General features: G+C 36.2%; 1 protein-coding gene across 2 annotated transcripts in view; it reads right to left on the reverse strand.

The window, feature by feature from the left end:
• LOC106868041 (mitotic checkpoint serine/threonine-protein kinase BUB1 beta) overlaps positions 1-21,234 on the reverse strand; it is a 58,982-nt gene that overhangs the window by 37,114 nt on the left and 634 nt on the right. For both annotated transcript variants that reach the window (XM_014913161.3, XM_014913154.3), the window contains exons 2-9: positions 16,047-16,106; positions 13,593-13,731; positions 12,437-12,633; positions 10,401-10,567; positions 8,139-8,323; positions 5,617-5,693; positions 3,464-3,505; positions 1,300-1,490 (exon numbers count right to left, since the gene is read on the reverse strand). In XM_014913161.3, the coding sequence (XP_014768647.2) occupies positions 1,300-1,490; positions 3,464-3,505; positions 5,617-5,693; positions 8,139-8,323; positions 10,401-10,567; positions 12,437-12,633; positions 13,593-13,731; positions 16,047-16,106 (1,058 nt within the window). The remainder of the gene's footprint in view (positions 1-1,299; positions 1,491-3,463; positions 3,506-5,616; positions 5,694-8,138; positions 8,324-10,400; positions 10,568-12,436; positions 12,634-13,592; positions 13,732-16,046; positions 16,107-21,234) is intronic.

Consider the following 21,234-nt stretch of genomic DNA (forward strand, 5'->3'; position numbering starts at 1 on the left):
AGACACAAGGTCAGTTTTTGTCTGGGAAGGAAGTTAGTATAGCTGACTGAATGAAAATTATTAGGCTGTGTGATTAAGTTTGGGGTTTATTTCATTTATTGTGTAACACTGAGAGTAAAACTGGTAGAAGGAAATTATAGGAAGTTCATCACCACATGGTTCCGGATTCAGTCCCACTGCAAGTGTCTTCTACTATAGCTTCAGATCAAGCAAAGCCTCGTGCATGGATTTAGTAGACGGAAACTGAAAGAAGCCTGTCATATATATATGTGTAGGTGTCTGTGTTTGTCCCCCACCACTGCTTGACAACTGGTGTTGGTGTGTTTGCATCACCATAATTTGGTGGTTTAGCGAAAGAGACCAATAGAATAAGTATTAAGCTTTAAAAAAAAAGTTCTGGGGGTCAATTTGTTCAACTAAAATATCTTCCAAGGTGGTGCCCCAGTATGCCTGCAGTTGTCAAGCCAAGTGAAATTGTAGTTGTGACCAATGCCAGTGCTGCATAACTGGCCTGTTAAAAGCACCTTTCAATCATTGGGCGATATTTTGTGCTTGTGAAAACCTGTTGAACCGAGTGAAATTGAAGTCATGATGGATGCCAGTGCCATCTAACTAGCACCGTTCAAGAGTTGTGCCTCATGGAGGCAGTGAGAGGTGACCAGGACCTTTGGCAATATACTGGGCTTGTGTTGGCCTGTCAAGCCAAGTGAGATTGTAGTCATAGCCAATGCCAGTGTCAGATCAATGGCACCCATGCTGGTGGCACATAAAATATACCCACTACACTCCCAGAGTGGTTGGCATTAGGAAGGGCATCCAGCAATAGAACCTGATACAGCCCCGCAGCTTACCATTTTTGAGTCAAACCATCCAACCCATGCCAGCATGGAAAGTGGACATTAAATGATGATAATGATGATGAAATCTTTAGGTACAGGCATGGCTATATGGTTAAGAATCTCACTTTGCAACCATGGGTTTCAGGTTCAATCTCACTGTACAACACCTTGGGGAAATGTCCTCTACTATAGCCCCAGGCTGACCAATATTCTGTGAGTAAATTTGGTGAACAGAAACTGTGTGGCAGCCTGTCCTTTGTGCTTGTCTGCCTCAACCCCTCTACTTGATGATTGATGTTAGTTTGTTTACATTCCCGTAACATAGCAGTTCAGCAAAAGAGACCAATAAAATAAGTACCAGACTAAAAAATAAGTACTGGGGCCTATCTGTTTAACTAGACCTTTCAAGGCAGTGCCCCAGCATGGCCGCAATCCACGAAGTACGTAAACGACAACTCACCAACAAGAGAAAGATACATTTTTTCTTCATGCCTCCGTTTCCAGCGCAGAGCTCGAATTTCTTCGAAGGAAAACTCCTCAACTCCAGCATACACCTTCTCTTTACAGTACATAGGTAATTGTTTAATTCCACTGGCTGCTGCATTAATTACATCCATTGGTGTAACAGGCTCTTTTTTGGTTTTCTGAACACTGAAATACAAAGTTTTATAACCCATTACCTCCCATAATTCTATTAACTGGAATTTTTTTAATGAAACTTTGATTTCTAGCATAAAACAGCCTTAGAAACACACTGGAATGATCAAATTAACATTTCAAAAAGAAATAAACGAGATATTGGGTGAAAAATTAGCAAACCTCATTTGAATATCAGAGAAATATACCTAGTAGATATAGCAAAAAGGTTAGATATGTGTAAATATTGGCAGATAATTAAGAAATTTGTAATTTTTAAGTGATCTCACTGGTAGGTAATGGGTTAAAAAATAATAAAAATTTTGATAACAATTTCTAAATTTGGCTCATAGTCACAAATTTTAAGAGATGGAAATGTTATAAAAACCAACTCCAGTAAATAATTGTTACTGGATTCTATTGATCCTGGAAGGACAAATGTTGATCCCTGGCAGGATCTGAACTCAAAACATAAAAACACTAAATCCTAAAAGGCTATCTGTTCAATACTACACTGATTCTATCATTAACAACCTTTAATTTCTTACACTGGTTCATGGTCATGGCTATTAGGTAGGAGTGTTTCTCAATTGAATTAACCCTATTAGATTACTGGTACATGTTTCAAACACCCATAACAAGATTAGAACCCAATAGTATCTTTTACCCTTTACTTGTTTCAGTTGTGAGACTGAGGCCTTGCTGGGGTACCATCTTGAAGAATTTTTTAGTTAAATGAACCAACCCCAGTACTTATTCTATTCTATCGATCTCTTATGCCAAACTGCTAGGTTATAGGGATGTAAACACACCAACACCAGTTGTCAAGTGGTGGTGGAGGACAACACTATATATATATATATATATATATATATACATACATACACACATGACAGGCTTCTTGTTTTGTTTCCATGTACCAAATCCACTTGCAAAGCTTTGGTTGGTTCAAGGACATAGTAGAAGACACCAGCCCAAGGTGCCATACAGTGAGATTGAACCTAGCAAACTTCTAACCACAAAGCCATGCCTGCACCTATAGTATATAGATGATCACAACTAAACACTACTACATAAGTAGTTAAATCATCTATCATTCTTCACTTCCTAGTCTTTGATAATTATGACTTCCAACTTGGCACACAAGGATAGGTACAGGCAATAAAATCAACCACAATAGTTGACTGGGGGCTTTATTCTATTGACCTTAGCTGGATTTGAACACAGAGTGTAAAGAGATATAAACAAGGCATTTATTTTGTTTAGTGTTACTGAATGCTGGTTAATGACCAAAAGAACACATTCATGAATACAAGCAAACTGGAATTCTTCTCAAGAATCTGGAGTAATGTTATTCAATGGGGCACGTAGCTCAGATATCAAGGAATCTTTCCAGGTTAATCCCCTACTTCTTCACATTAAGGTCACAGTTCCGGTACTATGGACATATGATAAAAATGTTGCAGAAAAGAATCTCAAGAGGGATTCTCAAGCTGAGCTCACCAGCAGGAGATCTAAGAGGGGACCAAGAACAAACTGGCATCCAAATGAGAAAAGCGAGTGGAATCTACAAAACCAGATACCATTTTAAGAGCAAGTTCCAATGAAGTATGTAGCCTGGATAGCAGAAATAGACGATAGGTAAGAATTAAGAGATCTGTATCTCAGAGACTAAGATGTATGGTTTGTGGAGGCAGGATTGGTCCAGAGTTATGTAAACACAGAGAGTTTTTATGTGAAATCCATATATTTTTTGAAACCTAAACCAACTTTAAGATTCCACTAAACTCAACCAACTTTGAAATTATCTTCAGTTCTCTAGTTCACTACTAAATATTCAGTCAGTTATTTTTCCAACTAAATATTCAAACATTCAATTTACTTAGACCTGATTGCAGCCATATCAACCAATTAATCAACAAACTATGTAGAAACTAGAGTGGATAATATTTCTGCTTTTGTTATGTAATTAAAATCTCAGAACTTACCTTAATGCTTTACTATCTATTTCAGGTACATGTTTTGGGGTCCTAAATGAACAAAAAAAAAATATATATATATATCATCATCATCATCATCATCGTTTAACGTCCGCTTTCCATGCTAGCATGGGTTGGACGATTTGACTGAGGACTGGTGAAACCGGATGGCAACACCAGGCTCCAGTCTGATTTGGCAGAGTTTCTACAGCTGGATGCCCTTCCTAACGCCAACCACTCAGAGAGTGTAGTGGGTGCTTTTACGTGTCACCCGCACGAAAACGGCCACGCTCGAAATGGTGTCTTTTATGTGCCACCCGCACAAGCCAGTCCAGGGGCACTGGCAACGATCTCGCTCGAAAATCCTACAGGAGCCAGTCAGGCGGTACTGGCAACGGCCACGCTCAAAATGGTGCATCTCATGTGCCACCCGCACAAGAACCAGTCCAGGGGCACTGGCAACGATCTTACTTGGCTTGCCGGGTCTTCTCACGCACAGCACATTTCCAAAGGTCTCGGTCCGTAGTCATCGCCTCGGTGAGGCCCAATGTACGAAGGTCTTGCCTCACCACCTCAGCCCAGGTCTTCCTGGGCCTACCTCTTCCACGGGTTCCCTCAACTGTTAGGGTGTGGCACTTTTTCACGCAGCTATCCTCCTCCATTCTCACCACATGTCCATACCAGCGCAATCGTCTCTCTTGCACGCCACAACTGATGCTTCTAATGTTCAGCTTTTCTCTCAAGATACTTACACTCTGACGGGTATTCACATTGACATTACACATCCAACGGAGCATATATATATATATATATATTAATCTGAATGTTTTGCTAATTCAACTCATTCAGATTACGATCAAAATTTTATCAATATCATTTGAAATATCAAAGTATTAAAGAAAGAAATTTACAAAATGAAAGGCATCAGTAACAGAGATAAAGAAATGTGCAATATAGGGAAGAGTCAGAAGGGTACTCAGTATTCTTACATATGTATATCCAAGACAACATGGCCGAGAGGAGAGTGATGACTAAGATCAACATGGCCCAGATATATATATATATATATAAATATATAGTTTTAGGGAAAAGAACCAAGGTTCATGAACTCATCGATGAAAATCCAGTCACATATAGAAAAATTAATAAGTAAAAGCACAATAAATGAGTATAATATAATACAAAGTAAATATCATAAGATAAAGATAATATTATTATTATCTTTATCTTATATTTACTTTGTATTATATTATACTTATTTATTGTGCTTTTAATTATTAATTTTTCTCTATGTGACACTGGATTTTAATTGATGAGTTCATGAACCTTGGTTCTTTTCCCTCAAACTATATATTTATATACATTTTACTCTGTAAAGCTTAATTTAATTTTAATTTTTTATAAATTGATTTTAATTGAGTTTTTACCTGTAATCTTGGATTTTGTCCCTAATATTATTATTATTATATATATATATATATATATATATATATATATATATATATCATCATCATCATCATCATCATCGTTTAACGTCCACCCTCCATGCTAGCATGGGTTGGACGATTTGACTGAGGACTGGTAAAACCGGATGGCAACACCAGGCTCCAATCTAATTTGGCAGAGTTTCTACAGTTGGATGCCCTTCCTAACGCCAACCACTCAGAGAGTGTAGTGGGTGCTTTTACGTGTCACCCGCATGAAAACGGCCACGCTCGAAATGGTGTCTTTTATGTGCTACCCGCACAAGAGCCAGTCCAGGGGCACTGGCAACGATCTCGCTCGAAAACCCTACAAAGGCCAGTCAGGCGGTATATATATATATATATATATATATATATATATATATATATATATATATATATATATATATATATATATATATATGTCTGTACGTATTGTCGTCGTCGTTTAACGTCCGCTTTCCATGCTAGCATGGGTTGGACGATTTGACTGAGGACTGGTGAAACCAGATGGCTACACCAGGCTCCAATCTGATTTGACAGTGTTTCTACAGCTGGATGACCTTCCTAAAGCAAACCACTCAGAGAGTGTAGTGGGTGCATATACATACATACATACACACACACACACACACACACACAAAGTAAAGAAAGTGGGTGGGGGGAAGAATCTTTAGGTGACAACCAACAATTACGTACGCTAAACATCCGGTGTCATCATTTTGCACAACAAATGGGGCTGTCTTGATTACTGAAAGTGATTTTTTTGGTGTCATCTGAAATAAACAGAAAAAAAAAAAAAAAATTCAATACATGAGAGTGGTAGCATATTCTCATTCAAATAGTTTGTCCACTTTGCACATCAACCAACAACGTTTATAATAAGACATTCACCATATTTAAGTAAAAGCGAAAATGTTAATATTGCTGTTGTAAAGTTAGCCCAATCTGTTTTGCTTTTTTCACAACCAGGTATAATGGCACAGAAATACATTTATTCTTGGAACAAATATTGTTGCTTTCAAGTTTTCAATGGGCCATGATCACTAGTTCGCTGTATTTACAAGAATGAGAGTAATGGTGGAGGGTCTGAGCAACTCAGACAGAATATCCTGAAGGCCTTGATACAAAAGTATGGCTTTATAAGTTTTCTTGCCAATGTTTACATCTTCTGTGGGTATCATCATCATCATCATATAACATCCGCTTTCCATGCAAGCATGGGTTGGACGATTTGACTGAGGACTGGTGAACCAGATGGCTACACCAGGCTCCAATCAGATTTGGCAGAGTTTCTACAGCTGGATGCCCTTCCTAACACCAACCACTCCGAGAGTGTAGTGGGTGCTTTTATGTGCCACCAGCACGAAGGCCAGTCAGGAGGTACTGGCAACAGCCACGCTCGAAATGGTGTATTTTATGTGCTACCTGCACAGGAGCCAGTCCAGCGGTACTGGCAACGAACTCGCTCGAATGTCTTTTCACGTGCCACTGGCACAAGTGCTAGGAAGGCGACGTTGGTAACGGTCACGCTCAAATGGTGCTATTTACGTGCCGCTGGCACGGAAGCCAGACAGCTGGTGCTCTGGCAACGACCACGCTCGGACGGTGCTCTTAGTGATTTACTGGTACAGGTGCCATCACGATTTCGCTTTCGCTTGCCCCAACAGGTCTTTGCAAGCGGAGTTTAGTGTCCAAAGAAGGAATGCTACGCGTAAGTGAAACACCCACACACACACATATATATATATATATTCTGATGTGGAACATAGCTGTGATTGCTATCTGCTCATTGGTGAAAGCCATCCCTGCTCTTTTAAGGATTTTTGCTCTATGCCAGACATTTTTATATCTAAAGGACACAGAGCCCTGGACAGCATTCATAAAGATGGCTGGAGTAAATCCACAATGTTGACTAATTGCTAATAAAAACATCAGTATTTCAACTCCAAACTTCAATTCATCCAAAAGAAGCCCATCAGTCCTGTTTCAGAAAGCCTAGAAGGGTGCTGCAAGTAAGGTAACTAAATTGAAAACTAATTGTATAATTTACACAACAAAGTTTTTCATGATTTAGTATCACCATCAATAATATTTTTAGCTGCAGCCATTTCTGTGTGGAGTTAAGAAATTACCATTGTGTGGCATCTTGGCCAAGTGTCTTCTACAGAAGCATTGGATTGACTAATACTCTTCTGAATTTGGTAAATGAAAACAGCACAGAAGTCAAGTAAATAAATATTGGAGTTGATATGACTAACTAAACCTCTTGAAGATAGTGGTACTCTAGCAAGGCCAGAGCCCAATAGTTGAAATCAATAACAGAATAAAAGATTATACTCTTAATTCTCATAAAAAAAACAAAAACTTCTTAACTCTCTACAGTTATTGAATTTTAAGATGGAATCACCACATAACTCACTCTTTGATAATTACAGTTCACTGCATTGACGGGAGATTACTGCATATCATGCATTAGGAACAAAGTGCATAATATGAGAGAGCGGCAAAGGAATAATTTTAATTACTAAAAGACAAAAAAGATGTTGAACAAATGTTGTGTCGACGCCCCCAAGCGAAGAAGTAGGATCGCCCAAGACATATAAATAGAGGTAGTCTGACCGTGGTAGGGGGGTTGAGTAGAGATCATCCGAAGCAGTAGCTTGAGACATAACAAATATGAGACAGAACTAGAAATAAATTTAAAAATTTTCAATTCATAAATTTTAAAAGCCTAAAGGTGTAGCATCACATAGAATTTACAGTAAAAATTTTAAAAGAGTGAAAAGAGAAACAGCTAATGAAATATGCTGTTATTTAAACAGATTTTACTAAATACTTCAGTTATCTAAAACAGAGGTTTTCAAACTTTTTGACTTGCGGACCCCTTTATATTTCAGGCTTTACCTTATAAACGCTTATGAAATTTATACATAAATATTTGCTTAAAATAACATATATTTTTACATTTGTTTATTTAACAGTATTTAACAAATAGGGTTAATTGTCAATTAAAAGATTTCGATTAAAAACCATATATAAAATCAAATTGCCCATAAAAAGTATTTGCTGTTCATGGACCCCGTCTTGTCCTTGCGGACCCCGTGGTCCGCAGACCACAGTTTGAAAACCACTGGTCTAAAACACTGACTCAAGCAAATAATGTCTTTAAGAACAACAATCATGATCTGTGTATTTTGTTGCAAAAATGCTGAAATTACCTTATTTTGTGGCCAAGGTCCTGGATTTCTACAATTCTCCCGATTGACTTTTGTCTTAAAAGGGATGCTTTCATATTCATTGCACTGGGGTAAGCCGTCACTTGGAGGATTGTTTTCATCGGTATGTATTTCAAATTTGGATTGTAGTTGCTGGCTTTTTCCAAGAAGAGGAACTCTGACATCAGCTATTAAGAAAGAATTGTCTTTTAGAATAGATTTCACTACATTAGAATCATACAGACAATTTGACCAAGCAACAGCTTTAATTTCTAATTTTCCATACGATGGGTCAGATGCAACTATGTTTAGGCAGAGTTTTCAACAGCCAGATGTCTTTTCTGATGCTAACTCTCACCTCTTTCCATTCACTCAAACTACAAACAGCCTAGATAAATTTAAACTGAGAATTGGAAAGGAATGGCAACATTTCAATGGGCCTTTTTTTGTTTTACAAAAATCATACAGGTCATGAAACCTGGACATGTTTTTGCAATGGGAAAGCAAAGAACACTTATATGAACAGAGGCCTTTGTTTTCAAACAAAGATACATGAGGATGAAAAAATATACTAATTCATCCACAAACAACTTTGCACACATACATGTGTGTGTGAGTGTGTATGTGTGTGAATGTGTATGTATGTGAGTGAATGTGCATAGTGCATATATGGGAGTGTGTATATGCATGTATTTGTGAGTATGTATATGTGTGAGTCTGTGTGTGTGTGTATATATGCATGCATGTGTGTAAGTGTGTGTTATTTATTATAGTCATTTGACTGTGGCCATGCAGGATTAGGTGATGAGAAAATGTACTTCAAAACATTTCTTTTTTGCTTTGTTTTTGTTAAACGACTAAGTGGAACAAACAAGAATCCCTTGAGCCATTATACTATTGTTCACATCCTCTTAAAATCATGTCCTATTGGGTGAAATGAACTATCCAACACCAGTATATGCACAGCGTGCACATACATACTCTAAAACAGCAGCCTTAACATTAATATTACAAATGAGTTATGAAATCTTGTTCTAATTGAAATATGAAACCTACAAAATATAATATAAATATAAATTGTGACTTAATTAATGAATACAGAGGGTGGAATTATGGTTGTTGATCAACCCTAATTTCATCATCATCATTTAACATCCATTTTCCATGCTGGTGTGGGTTTGGACAGTTTGACTGAAAACTGATAAGCTAGGGAGCTGCACCAGGTTTCAATCTGATTTGGCATGGTTTCTACAGCTGGATGCCCTTCCTAACACCAACCACGCAAGAGTGTAATGGGTGCTTTTTATGTGCCAATTACAAAACACCGGCCAACAGCTACAACTGCGATCTCACTTGGCTTGACAGGTCTTCTCAAGCATTGTATATCGCCGAAGGTCTTGGTCACATGCCACTGCCTCTGTGAGGCCCAAAGTTCAAAGGGAGCTTTTTAATTGCCACTAGCATGGGTGCCAGATATGTGACACTGAATAAGCTACGATTGATTTCACTTGGCTTGATGGAATTAAGGAGTTATCTACGTTCAAAGGCATTTCAACCAAGACCACCCTGTCTTTTGTATATGAGGGACCAACTGTCCAATGTTTTGGGGTTTTTTTTCACCCAGGACTTAATTCTAAGGGGATGTGGTTGCTATTTCTTGTAAGCCAAGCATAATGGCTTCTCCAATGGCTTGAGGGATTCTTGTTAATTCCACTTAGTCATTTAACAAAACAAAAGAAAAAAAAAACTTTAAAATATTCTCAGGAATATTCGCAGGAGTGGCTGTGTGGTAAGTAGCTTGCTTACCAACCACATGGTTCTGGGTTCAGTCCCACTGCGTGGCACCTTGGGCAAGTGTCTTCTACTATAGCCTCGGGCCGAACAAAGCCCTGTGAGTGGATTTGTTTTTTTCGTATATTCTCCCATATATATATATATATATATATATATATATATATATATATATATATATGTATGTATGTGAGTGTTTGTCCCCCCACCATCGCTTGACAACCGATGCTGGTGTGTTTACGTCCCTGTAACTTAGCGGTTCGGCAAAAGAGACCGATAGAATAAGTACTAGGCTTACAAAGAATAAGTCCTGGGGTCGATTTTCTCGACTAAAGGCGGTGCTCCAGCATGGCTGCAGTCAAAATGACTGAAACAAGTAAAAGAATAAAAGAGTTATCACCTGATTATTTCATCAATTTCAAAACTACACAATCATGAAGTTTAGAGAAAATAAAGAATAAAGGAGTGATTTACTTTTAGCAGGTTGAGGACCATGGGGCCTAATTGCTGAAGTTTTCTTCCCATTGGTCTTCAAACTCATAAAAGCAGCTCTGCCTTCAGCCTCAATAGTATCCACAGAGTCCTTATCAGTCAGGGAAGCCGTTTTCATCATGCCAATAAATGTACGACTTTGAAATTCACTGAAATACAATACAATACAAAGATAAAATGAGAAAATATGTAGTTTTGGGATACAAAACTGCTTGAGCAGAGGAGTGTGAGAGGGAGGGGTGCATTGGTGGATAGGTAGAAACTAAAAAACTTGGATCTCAACCATATGGTCTCAGGTTCAGTCCTACTGCATGGTACCTTGGGCAAATGTCTTCAATTTTAACCACTGGCTGACCAAAGATTCAAGAGCAGATTTGGAAGACAAAAACTGAAAGAAGTGTCATATGTGTGTGTTCCTCTCTGTCCTAGTCCTGACATTGCGTGTCAGCTGTAAACAAGTCTCTGGCATACAAAGGGTCTCATTTCTTTCCAATCTTCACTGAAAGCATGTCTGCCCATTGGGAAATATTACCTTGCTTGGAAAAAAAGTGAAGGTTGGTGACAGGATAGGCATCCAACCATAGAAAGACAACCACAATGAACTCCATCTGACTCATGCATAATCATCATCATTGGTCAACATCTGTTTTCCATGCTGGCATGGTTGGACGGTTTGACAGCTGTTTTACTTTCATTTCTTTGGCTGGATACACTTTGTAATGCCAACCGCTATACAGAGTGTGCTGGATACTTTTTACATGCTACCAGCACAGGTGCACGCATGGAAAAGTGGATGTTAAAACAAAGATGGGGACTCAAGAACAGAAACCATTCCTCAGATAAGCTTCCATAGACACATTCTACTTACAGATTTTTTAGTCAACCGAAGGCTATAGGAGGAGACAATTGCCCAAGATGCTGTATAGTGAGATCAAATATGAAACCACCCAGATGCTAAACAAACTTCTTGATCATAAAACCATGCCTAGTTTTAAACAATGACCCAGTTGGCAAGCACTAAAGAGTTTGTCTTAACCTATCTAAATCGAAAGAGTCCACTGATCAACTGCAATGTTTCTGCTCAATTTTTCAAACTATTTTAAAGAGTGCATTAGGTGTTATTTTCATGGCATCTCTGCAATGTTTTAACTCAATTCACCAAACCATTTAACAGAGTGTACTAGGCACCTGAGAGAGATTCACTGCTTTCATTTCAATAAATTTTGAAAATAATGAAGAATTTATAAAAATAACTCATTAACATAATTTACATTTGACGGATATTTGTCCTCATCTTGTTTGTTGTTAACACAACATTTCGGCTGATATACCCTCCAGCCTTCATCAGGTGTCTTGGGGAAATTTCGAACCTGGGTTCTAATTCCGAAATACAGAACTGTATTAACTCATTATAAAACTGATGTAAGGCAGCAAACTGGCAAAATAGTGCACTGGTCAAAATGCTTAGTAGCATTTCGTCCATCTTCACATTCTGAGTTCAAATCCTGCTGAGGTAGACTTTACCTTTCATTCCTTGAGGGTCAATAAAATAAGTTCCAGTAAAATACTGAGGTCAATGTAACCAACTTACCCTTCCTCTAAAATTGCTGGCACCGTGCCAAAATTTGAAACCATTATAAGAGTGATATTTGGAACAAATTAGCATGAAATTTTTATGGCAGTTTTTAATTTACACTACCTTAAAACAGGAAGTTTGCATCTTAAAACCAGAGGAAGTCTCAGGTAAGTTGATATCAAAAGTGCTCAGTGAATTGTTAAGATGTTAAAACATGATGGGAGGAATAGGTTTATTCTTGTGAAAGAGTGCTAGGTGAGACAAACAGACAATTAGAGAAGGGAGCAATAGAAGGAAAAAAGGAAGTTTAATGTCAAGGGTTTAAGAGAAAGAATCAGAATGATAAGGACAATGGGATGGGTTGAGTAGAAGGCAATTCAGGGCAACCCTATGTTACATGTTAGTAGACAAGAGTGCTCCAAGAAACACCTTTAATACTTACTAGTGTCGTCTTTGTAAGTAATTGAAGGGCTCTGCTTTCATTCTTACACCTTCACTGAAGATGGCATCTGCTTTTTTGCTATTTCCTAGGAGTTCATACGCACTGGCCCAGGATTCATAAAACATTGCATTCTGAGAACCAATCCCTTTACCAAACATATGTTCATACAACAATATTGGATTGTCATATAGATTGGCCTTTCAAAAAAAAAAAAGAAGAAAAATATTTTTATTGGAAAATTATTAACTCTTGGAAAAAATTAACTTTTTAATTATCATTTATTTTTGACATTTCATTTAAAAGTTACTAAGTTCTTCAGGGTGCTTAAATTTTACCAGTTTTAGTTTAAGACTGTGGCCATACTGGGCAACACCTTCATTTCTTTCAATTTAAATGACTTCAAAAGTTTATCAGAGACATATACATGCAATTATGCTGCAGAAATTTTGTACTCTTAAATAACTTGGTTCTAACGTGAAACCCTATTTTATCACTGAATCTCTTCTATCATGGAAGTCATTAACCCATTAGCATTTAAACCAGCCATATCTGGCCCAAATATTCTGCCTGTTTTATACTAAAACTGACTAGATCAGGCCTCTCACACCCACTCTGCAATGTCATTCTAAAAATAATTATATCAACGAAATATCAAAGCTACAAGATACTACAGGAGTAATTTTAGAAAATGTGAATAAATATTACATTTGACAGAATAATCTGTATACTAAAGGGTTTAGCTGGCCATATCCAGCCAATTCTGTCTATTTTATGATCAAACTGGCCAGATCCAGCCTCTCACACAAGCCCTACAGTATCATTCAAAAAATTAACAGTTCCCTCATCAAAATCTCAAAGCTACAAGATAATGCATGATTAATTCAAAACAATGTGAATAAATAAGCTATATTTTTGACAAAATGTGAATGCTAAAGGGTTAAACACTGAATTCAACAGGAAAATATGTTTAACTTTTGGAACTCAATGTTATAGCAAGATTTTCTTGAATGCAATCTTTCACAAATACAGAGAATATTTGTGTTAATTCTATTGACCTCAGAGAAGGATAAAGGTGAAAGATAACTATTACGATAAAGGGGAGATAACCAATACGAAACAAAATATAATTTTGTTTAATGCTATTTAATTTACTTACAAATTTCACCCAGATTTCAACATATCTTGGATCATTCTTGTATCTGTCCACTTCAGAAAATGTTAACAAGCAGCTTCTGAGCAGAGAGGGAAGATCCTTCCCACCTTGTGGGTTGGTTTCTTCCATCCATGTGATATACCTAAAAAGAACAGAATTAGTCAACATGTTTCCAACATTAAAAAGTCATAGCAAACAATTAATATACAATATTACAATAATCCATACATTCTATTCTATAATACAGTAATAAATATATCAATCTAAAGTATGTGTGGTGCATAAGAAATGAAAGTAATTACAAACCACTTCAACAGTTTTATTCGTCTTTTCATTTTTATATACATCCACACATCCACACAACATATATCCATGTATATATATATATATATATATATCATTTATCTTTTACTTGTTTCAGTTAGTAGTTTTAGCTGACTGGGTTAACCCCAGTACTTAACTTTTTTTAAGCTTGATACTTATTTTATCAGTCTCTTTTGGCAAACCACTAAGTTACAGGGACATAAACACACTAACCCAATTTGTCAAGCAGTGGTGATGGACAAACAGACACAATGATACACACACATCAGGCTTCTTTTAGTTTCTGCCTACTAAATCCACTCACAAGACTTTGGTTGGCCCAAGGCTTTGGTAGAAGACACTTGCTCAAGGTGTCACGCAGTGGGACTGAACCTGGAACCATGTGGTTGGAAAGCAAACTTCATACCACACAGCATGCCTGTGCTTAAATACATATATATATATATATATATATATATATACACACACACAGAGTCATATCCCTATGTATATTATTATCACTGAAATATCTGTCCTACATTTCTGTACTATTATGTAAATGAGTTGTACCTAGCACAATTTTGGGATCTTTTTTAAAACGGGGGCCACATTTTTCATTAACGAAACACTTTGAAACTTGGAACACTGGTAGAATGTGTCATATAAAACAGCTTTTTCTCTTAGTCTTCTTTAAAAAAAAAGAAATCCATAAGTTATTCCATGTTAAAGTTGTCGTATTTCTGTAATTTCAACCAATCACTGACGTCCATTCAGCCGATATACATTAAGTGCCGACTACATAAACAAACGATTCTGAAACAATTAACCCTAACTCTAGGGTTAGGGTTAGGGTTAGAACAAAATTTAAAATGAAAAAAGCAAATAAAACGAAGGTATGGAGATTAAATACGCTTTACACCGCTTAATCAGCCAAAGGAGTAAATGTAAACAATTGAATACTTGTCAGTGATTGGTTGAAATTATCGAAATAAGACAATTTTTTACATGAAATAAATTCGAATACAAAAATATTTTTCTGTTCTATAACACAAAATAGATAAGTATTCGAAGTTTGAAAGTCTTTCCGTACCAAAAACACTACGTAAAACATTAATGAAAAATGTGGCCCCCGTTTTAAAATAGATCCCAATTTTGTTTACGTTTTGTAAGTAACTCTTTGATACTAATATTTGATAGCTTGTGAGAGAAGCAAGTGAATCTTGGTGACCCAAAACAAGAGTAAAACTAGTCAACACAATCTTCATTCCAAGCAGCTTCACCAAAACATTGTAGTAAACCACAATGCCAAATTTAGTAATGACATTAAATATGTATGAGTGATAATGTGTGATCATCATCAGCATTATTTTATGCCTGCTTTCGATACTGGTATGGATTGAGTGATTCAACAGAATCTGTCAATTTGGAGGACTATACTATGCACCAATGTTTCTGTGGCTCAATGCCTTCCCTAATACCACTGTAGAGAGTTACTGAATGTTTTCTTTTTCAAGGCAAAAGTGTGTTTGCATTGTAACTTGCAAGAATAAAGAGAGTCAAATGGAGCTCCCTGCAACTGAAAAGGAAGAGAGAGAGAGAGAGAGAGAGAGGTGATTTAGAGCAAGGTGGTGTGAGAGTAGAGCATGATGAGATGAACACTTGACTGTTGTGAGAGAGAGAATGTGGAAGGGACAGAGGAAAAGATTAATGTCAGGGATTACAAATTAAATTTATATAAAAACACACAAACATATGTATACAGAGACATTCACATACACAGAGAGAAGATATTGAACTAAGAATATCATCATAATTCAATATCCATTTTCCATGATGGTATGGGTTTGGATAGTACAATACGGGCTGGTAACCTGAAGGACTGCACCAAGCCAGATATCCTTCTAACGCCAGCAATTTTAGACAGTGTAGTGAATGCATTTTACATAGTACTGGCACTAGTGGGGTTAACCAAGTAACTTTGCAAGACAAGACACCTCGCCTGAAGTAAGGGAGCAGTAATGAGTGAAGTGGCTTAATGCCAAGTGACAAGATGTTTAAAATATGCCAGGGGAACAGGAACGGGTGTCAAGCTGTAGGGGAGACATTGGTAACTCTAGTTGGAAGAGAAGGAGAATAACAAAAAAATATACAAACCTGAACCAAATATCTAAGGGGTCATTACCCTGGTATGTTCTTAATTCTTCTTCAAATTGCCTGTAAAGACACACACAGAAAAGTTTCAATATGTTTGCTAATATTCAGGCTCAGAGAGACTTAATATCAGCATAACTCAATGGAAGTATCATTACATCGAATAATGCTAACAATACTGCATCATGAAGTTTTTTTTCCTCCCCAGCAGCAATATTTTTGGTATCACAGTTACCATATACCCTAAACTACACTTATTTGTACAATACAGCAAAAGTTACCTTTTACTTTCTGTTGAAATGAAATATTTCTGTATAACATTATCAAAATAATAGAAGTTGTGACAAGTAAAAACGAAGTTTTTCTTTGTGATAGCATGTCTTTTTCTAAAACTCATCTATGAAGAAAGGATGTCATCTATTCTTTACTAGGTAAACTCAGTCAAATGAAAGAATCTACATTTACAAATACAAGCATCGTCGGTTCTGGGTGTAATCGTAGAATAGAGTCAGTAATTATCTAGTGCTACAAAAACTGTAATTTCCTTGGATGTATACTTTTTAAGCATTGGAGGTTTTACATGTGAACAAAAGAAGTTAAAAAAAAAAAGAGATGTGGGATTTTTATGCTCCTGGTTTTCGTAAATTTTAAACTTCTGCTATCCCGCGCCTTATGACATCATTCATGCGTTTGTACTGGTTTTAGCTTTAGGGTTTTAGATTTTAGGGCAGGATTTTTCTCATGATAGAGTTGGAGGGACCAAGAGGATTGAAAAGGGTGCACACCAATTGTCACTTTTTATCTTTTGTTTGTTTCAGTCATTGGACAGCTGCCATACAGGGACACTGCCTTGAACAACTTCAAACAAATCAATCCCAGTACTTGTTCTAACGGTCTCTTTCGCCAAACTTGTAAATTATATGGATGTGTAGTCAAAGAAACATGGATTTTCAAGTGATGGTGAGAGACAGACACATACACAAATATATATATATATATATATATATATATAATTATGTGTATTTCTTCTATCTTAATGAATAAAAATTCTTCTGATAGAATAAATGGGTTAATAGAAACCAATGTAGCAAAGAACACAAAATAACTGTGGTTTAGTTCCTGTTTTTAAGGCAGGAACTCCTTGAAATTTTGGGTATTTGAGTATATTTAAGAATTTAAGGAATGGAGAAAACGCATGTTAAAATTGCATACTTTATTCCTACATATGTTTCAAAGGATTACAACCTGTGTGATCCATAGGGATCTTTGATATTAAAATTGTAACCTTCTCATCAGGGAAAGCATGGGAATCATCTTAAACGTAAGACATTATGACCAATTATGAAAATAGATGGATAAGGTTATGACTTGATTCATTTGAAAAAAAAAAGTATGCAATTTTAACATGCTTTTTCTCCATTCCTTAAATTCTTATATATATATATATATATATATATATATCATCATCTTTTAACGTCCGCTTTCCATGCTAGCATGGGTTGGACGATTTGACTGAGTACTGGTGAAACCGGATGGCAACACTGGCCTCCAATCTGATTTGGCAGAGTTTGATTGGAGGCTGGTGTTGCCATCCAGTTGTTCTATATATATATATATATATATATATATATCATAAGATTTTTAAACTCTTAAATTTTCATATTCAAAAGAGACAGAGACTTCAAATTCGATATATCGATTTATTCACCACTCTATGTTAACATTTCTATGCCAAACTTATCCAGTGACTGGTCCATTGGATTTAGACGTTTGGCACTTCTTCAGGAGTGGTTACCTTTCGAACAAAACACGAAAAAACACATACATAACTATTATTAGGACATCGTTAGCTTTCGTGTTTGTTATTATAGGGGAGATAACTCCTTAATTTTCTATTTTTATTGCTCTCCTGTGGATTTCCACTAGATTAATTATTTTGTTTATTTCTCTTTACTATACCATATTACCCGTATACATATGCATACATATGGTAATATGGTATAGTAAAGAGAAATAAACAAAATAATTAATCTAGTGGAAATCCACAGGAGAGCAATAAAAATAGAAAATTAAGGAGTTATCTCCCCTATAATAACAAACACGAAAGCTAACGATGTCCTAATAATAGTTATGTATGTGTTTTTTCGTGTTTTGTTCGAAAGGTAACCACTCCTGAAGAAGTGCCAAACGTCTAAATCCAATGGACCAGTCACTGGATAAGTTTGGCATAGAAATGTTAACATAGAGTGGTGAATAAATCGATATATCGAATTTGAAGTCTCTGTCTCTTTTGAATATGAAAATTTAAGAGTTTAAAAATCTTATGATATAAATATAAACTGTGAGAACGACCCTTAAGGAATCTAATTAATGATCTCCTAAGGTAAGTTCTTATGCTATATTGGTAACGGTTGCCACATCCTCTGGAAAAAAATTATAATATATATATATATATATATATATATATATCCAACAGTCTTCTGTCGGTTATCTTTCACCAAATCCACTCATAAGGCTTTGGTCAACTGTATAAGATACTCCCAACAAGGAGCCATGCAGTGAGACTGAACCTGAAACCATGTGGTTGGGAAGCAAACATCATAGCATTAATTAACTTCCATTAAATGCATCATTTAATAAAATTGCAATGGTTTTCAACTTTTTAAACATGTCCAACATCATGAGAAAGACTGCCAAATCTTCGTTAATGAGAATGGGCAGGCAAAAAAATTTACAGATATGTTTTTAGCGAGGGTAAGGATCAGATGTTTCTTAGTTTCAAAATCACTTACATATATTGTCAGAAATACCAACCAAATCTACCTCAGATAACATATCTTACTCCCAGGGATATTTTCGAGAATTTAGTTCAAGATAACCCTAAAAAAATGCAGGACAGTCACAGGTTAGAGAATTTTCCTGACCACCAGTTGCTACTGTTTATCCCAAGTTGATCCTGATTGATTTAATTTCACCTATAATCAAAGGTAACCCAGCTATGATAACATCCTTTTGTCTATGAATAATGTACCTCAGACTGTGTTATCCAGTGTGTCCATCGTAAAGACAGTAGGGAATGAAGGAAACTTAGATGCTATTTCTAGCAGGTCGAGCAACTACATCAAGGTATTCTTATTGGTTTGAACTGACAACCATATGATTCCATAGAGTTAAATATACCAGAGATATGCTTTCCTATGTCTCATACTTCTGGTTTCTTATCACTGACCTTCACTGAAAGCAATATATTACACTTAACATCAGCAAAAACTTTGACCCACAGCCTGGCATGAGAACATACCAGAAAACTAATCTTCAGACTATTTGTATTGATTTATGAGTCAGTTATAAACAGACGTTTGCTAAAATTAATCAATTTAGTCAAGCTTCTAGAACCTTCAGTAGAGCTATTTGTTTGGAAAATTCACAAAACTTGAATCTATTATTTATTTAATTAGACAGCAATTAATCAATTTTTCGATGTTTACTTTTTCAGTCTCAACACCAAGCATACTGTTAAGTGTGGTGGCATGATTTTCAGGAGTATTCAAAAGGCATGGCAGCCAGAATAAGAACGGCTTTAAAAAAAGTTCAGGAATTTATTAGCTCTGCTGGTAACAAGGGTTATTGCAGTGAGGCTATTGCTGAGGTTTGAAGCATCTCATTCAGATTTTCCAGTTCATGACCGCAGCAGCCTTACTATATATTACTAGAAAAAAAGCAAGGCCAGCTACACGAAATTAACTACTGTATTGCCATAAAAGGAATTAACACCTACATGGACATGATTAGACCAGCAAATCAGTTGGTGTGTAATTAAATAAACAGTAGACTCAAGTTTTGTGAATTCTCCTGCCAAATAGTTCTACTAAAGGTTCTAGAAGCTTGACTAAATGTTATAAAAAAACTGGGATACTGAATTCACAAGCAGAACCTTAGGTGCAACACAGAACTGTCAATCAGTTTTGTGATAAGATATTCTCACTCTTTCTGTTTTAATAACCAATATTTTTATATAAATGACTAAAATATTTTATGCAATGAGGACTTTTAACTATCACATCCACTGCCATGTGCACCGTTTTATTCAAATAATTGTTATGCACATCTAAGTGCAAATGTTCCAGGTAATTGAAAAAAAATGGAAACTTATCTCACCTTCACATGTAGCCTACCTAAAAGTGTGTATTGCCAATGACGATTTAATGACGAAACCCACTAAAACATGATGCTTGTATATAAGTTGCAAAACTGCATAGTAGTGAGACGTGAGTCTTGAAACAAATGAAGCAAGTACGCTCACTGGGTGGATTATGTAAATATCGTGTCGAGCGTGAAACTTCACAATATATGATAACCATTCATTAACTGTACCACAGGTTATTTATCCCATGTAATATTGATAATTAAAATTGATTATCCCATATAATATTGATTAATGTAAATTAGGAATGCCCAATTGGCAGATAAAATAGCCATAACGAAAGGATGCCCAATTTTCTTTTACTTTCATTCATTCCATTTCCTTTCATCGTGTACATAAAACGAAGAGATTCTGGTAATTCTTCAGATTAACACCCGCACGATTACCTAACCCTAACACTAATCCTAAAACCCTAACCCTAATCCTAACCCCCTAGTGAAAATCGTTCGGGTGTTAATCTGAAAAATTACCGAGATTCTTTCGGCATTTCTGAATCTACTCAGTATACGGGTTTGAAAAATACAGGATTTTTCTCCTGTAGATTAAAAAGTATAACATAGCGGCATTATAATAGTGGTTAAGAGATTTAAACCACAAACCGTTATATTCTTGATCGTAGAACATAATTACTCAAGAATGAAAGATAACCTGCTACTCTGCTACCAAACTTCGAAATTATTTACACATGATTTTATGTGAATGTGTATTTTTTTTTAATGCTAACACATCTTTATTTGTACTTAAATATATACATAAGGAGATAAATATAAGATGTTTCTTCGTGGTTGCTCGACCTACTAGAAATAGCAACCAGATCTTTCCTAAATCTAACGGTTTTAGAAAAGATATTAGATTGCCTTAAATGCGTATCTGGAAAAGAAGATGGGATGGCTACGACTGGAATGCTTTTGATCATAGTTCATCAGAACTTTGCTCGATCAAGGCTGACCTAGAGCTTAGCATTAAATATAGAGCAAAACATTTAAA

The sequence above is a fragment of the Octopus bimaculoides genome, chromosome 9, assembly GCF_046866305.1.
Source record: "Octopus bimaculoides isolate indiv1 chromosome 9, ASM4686630v1, whole genome shotgun sequence".
Lineage (NCBI taxonomy): Eukaryota > Metazoa > Mollusca > Cephalopoda > Octopoda > Octopodidae > Octopus > Octopus bimaculoides.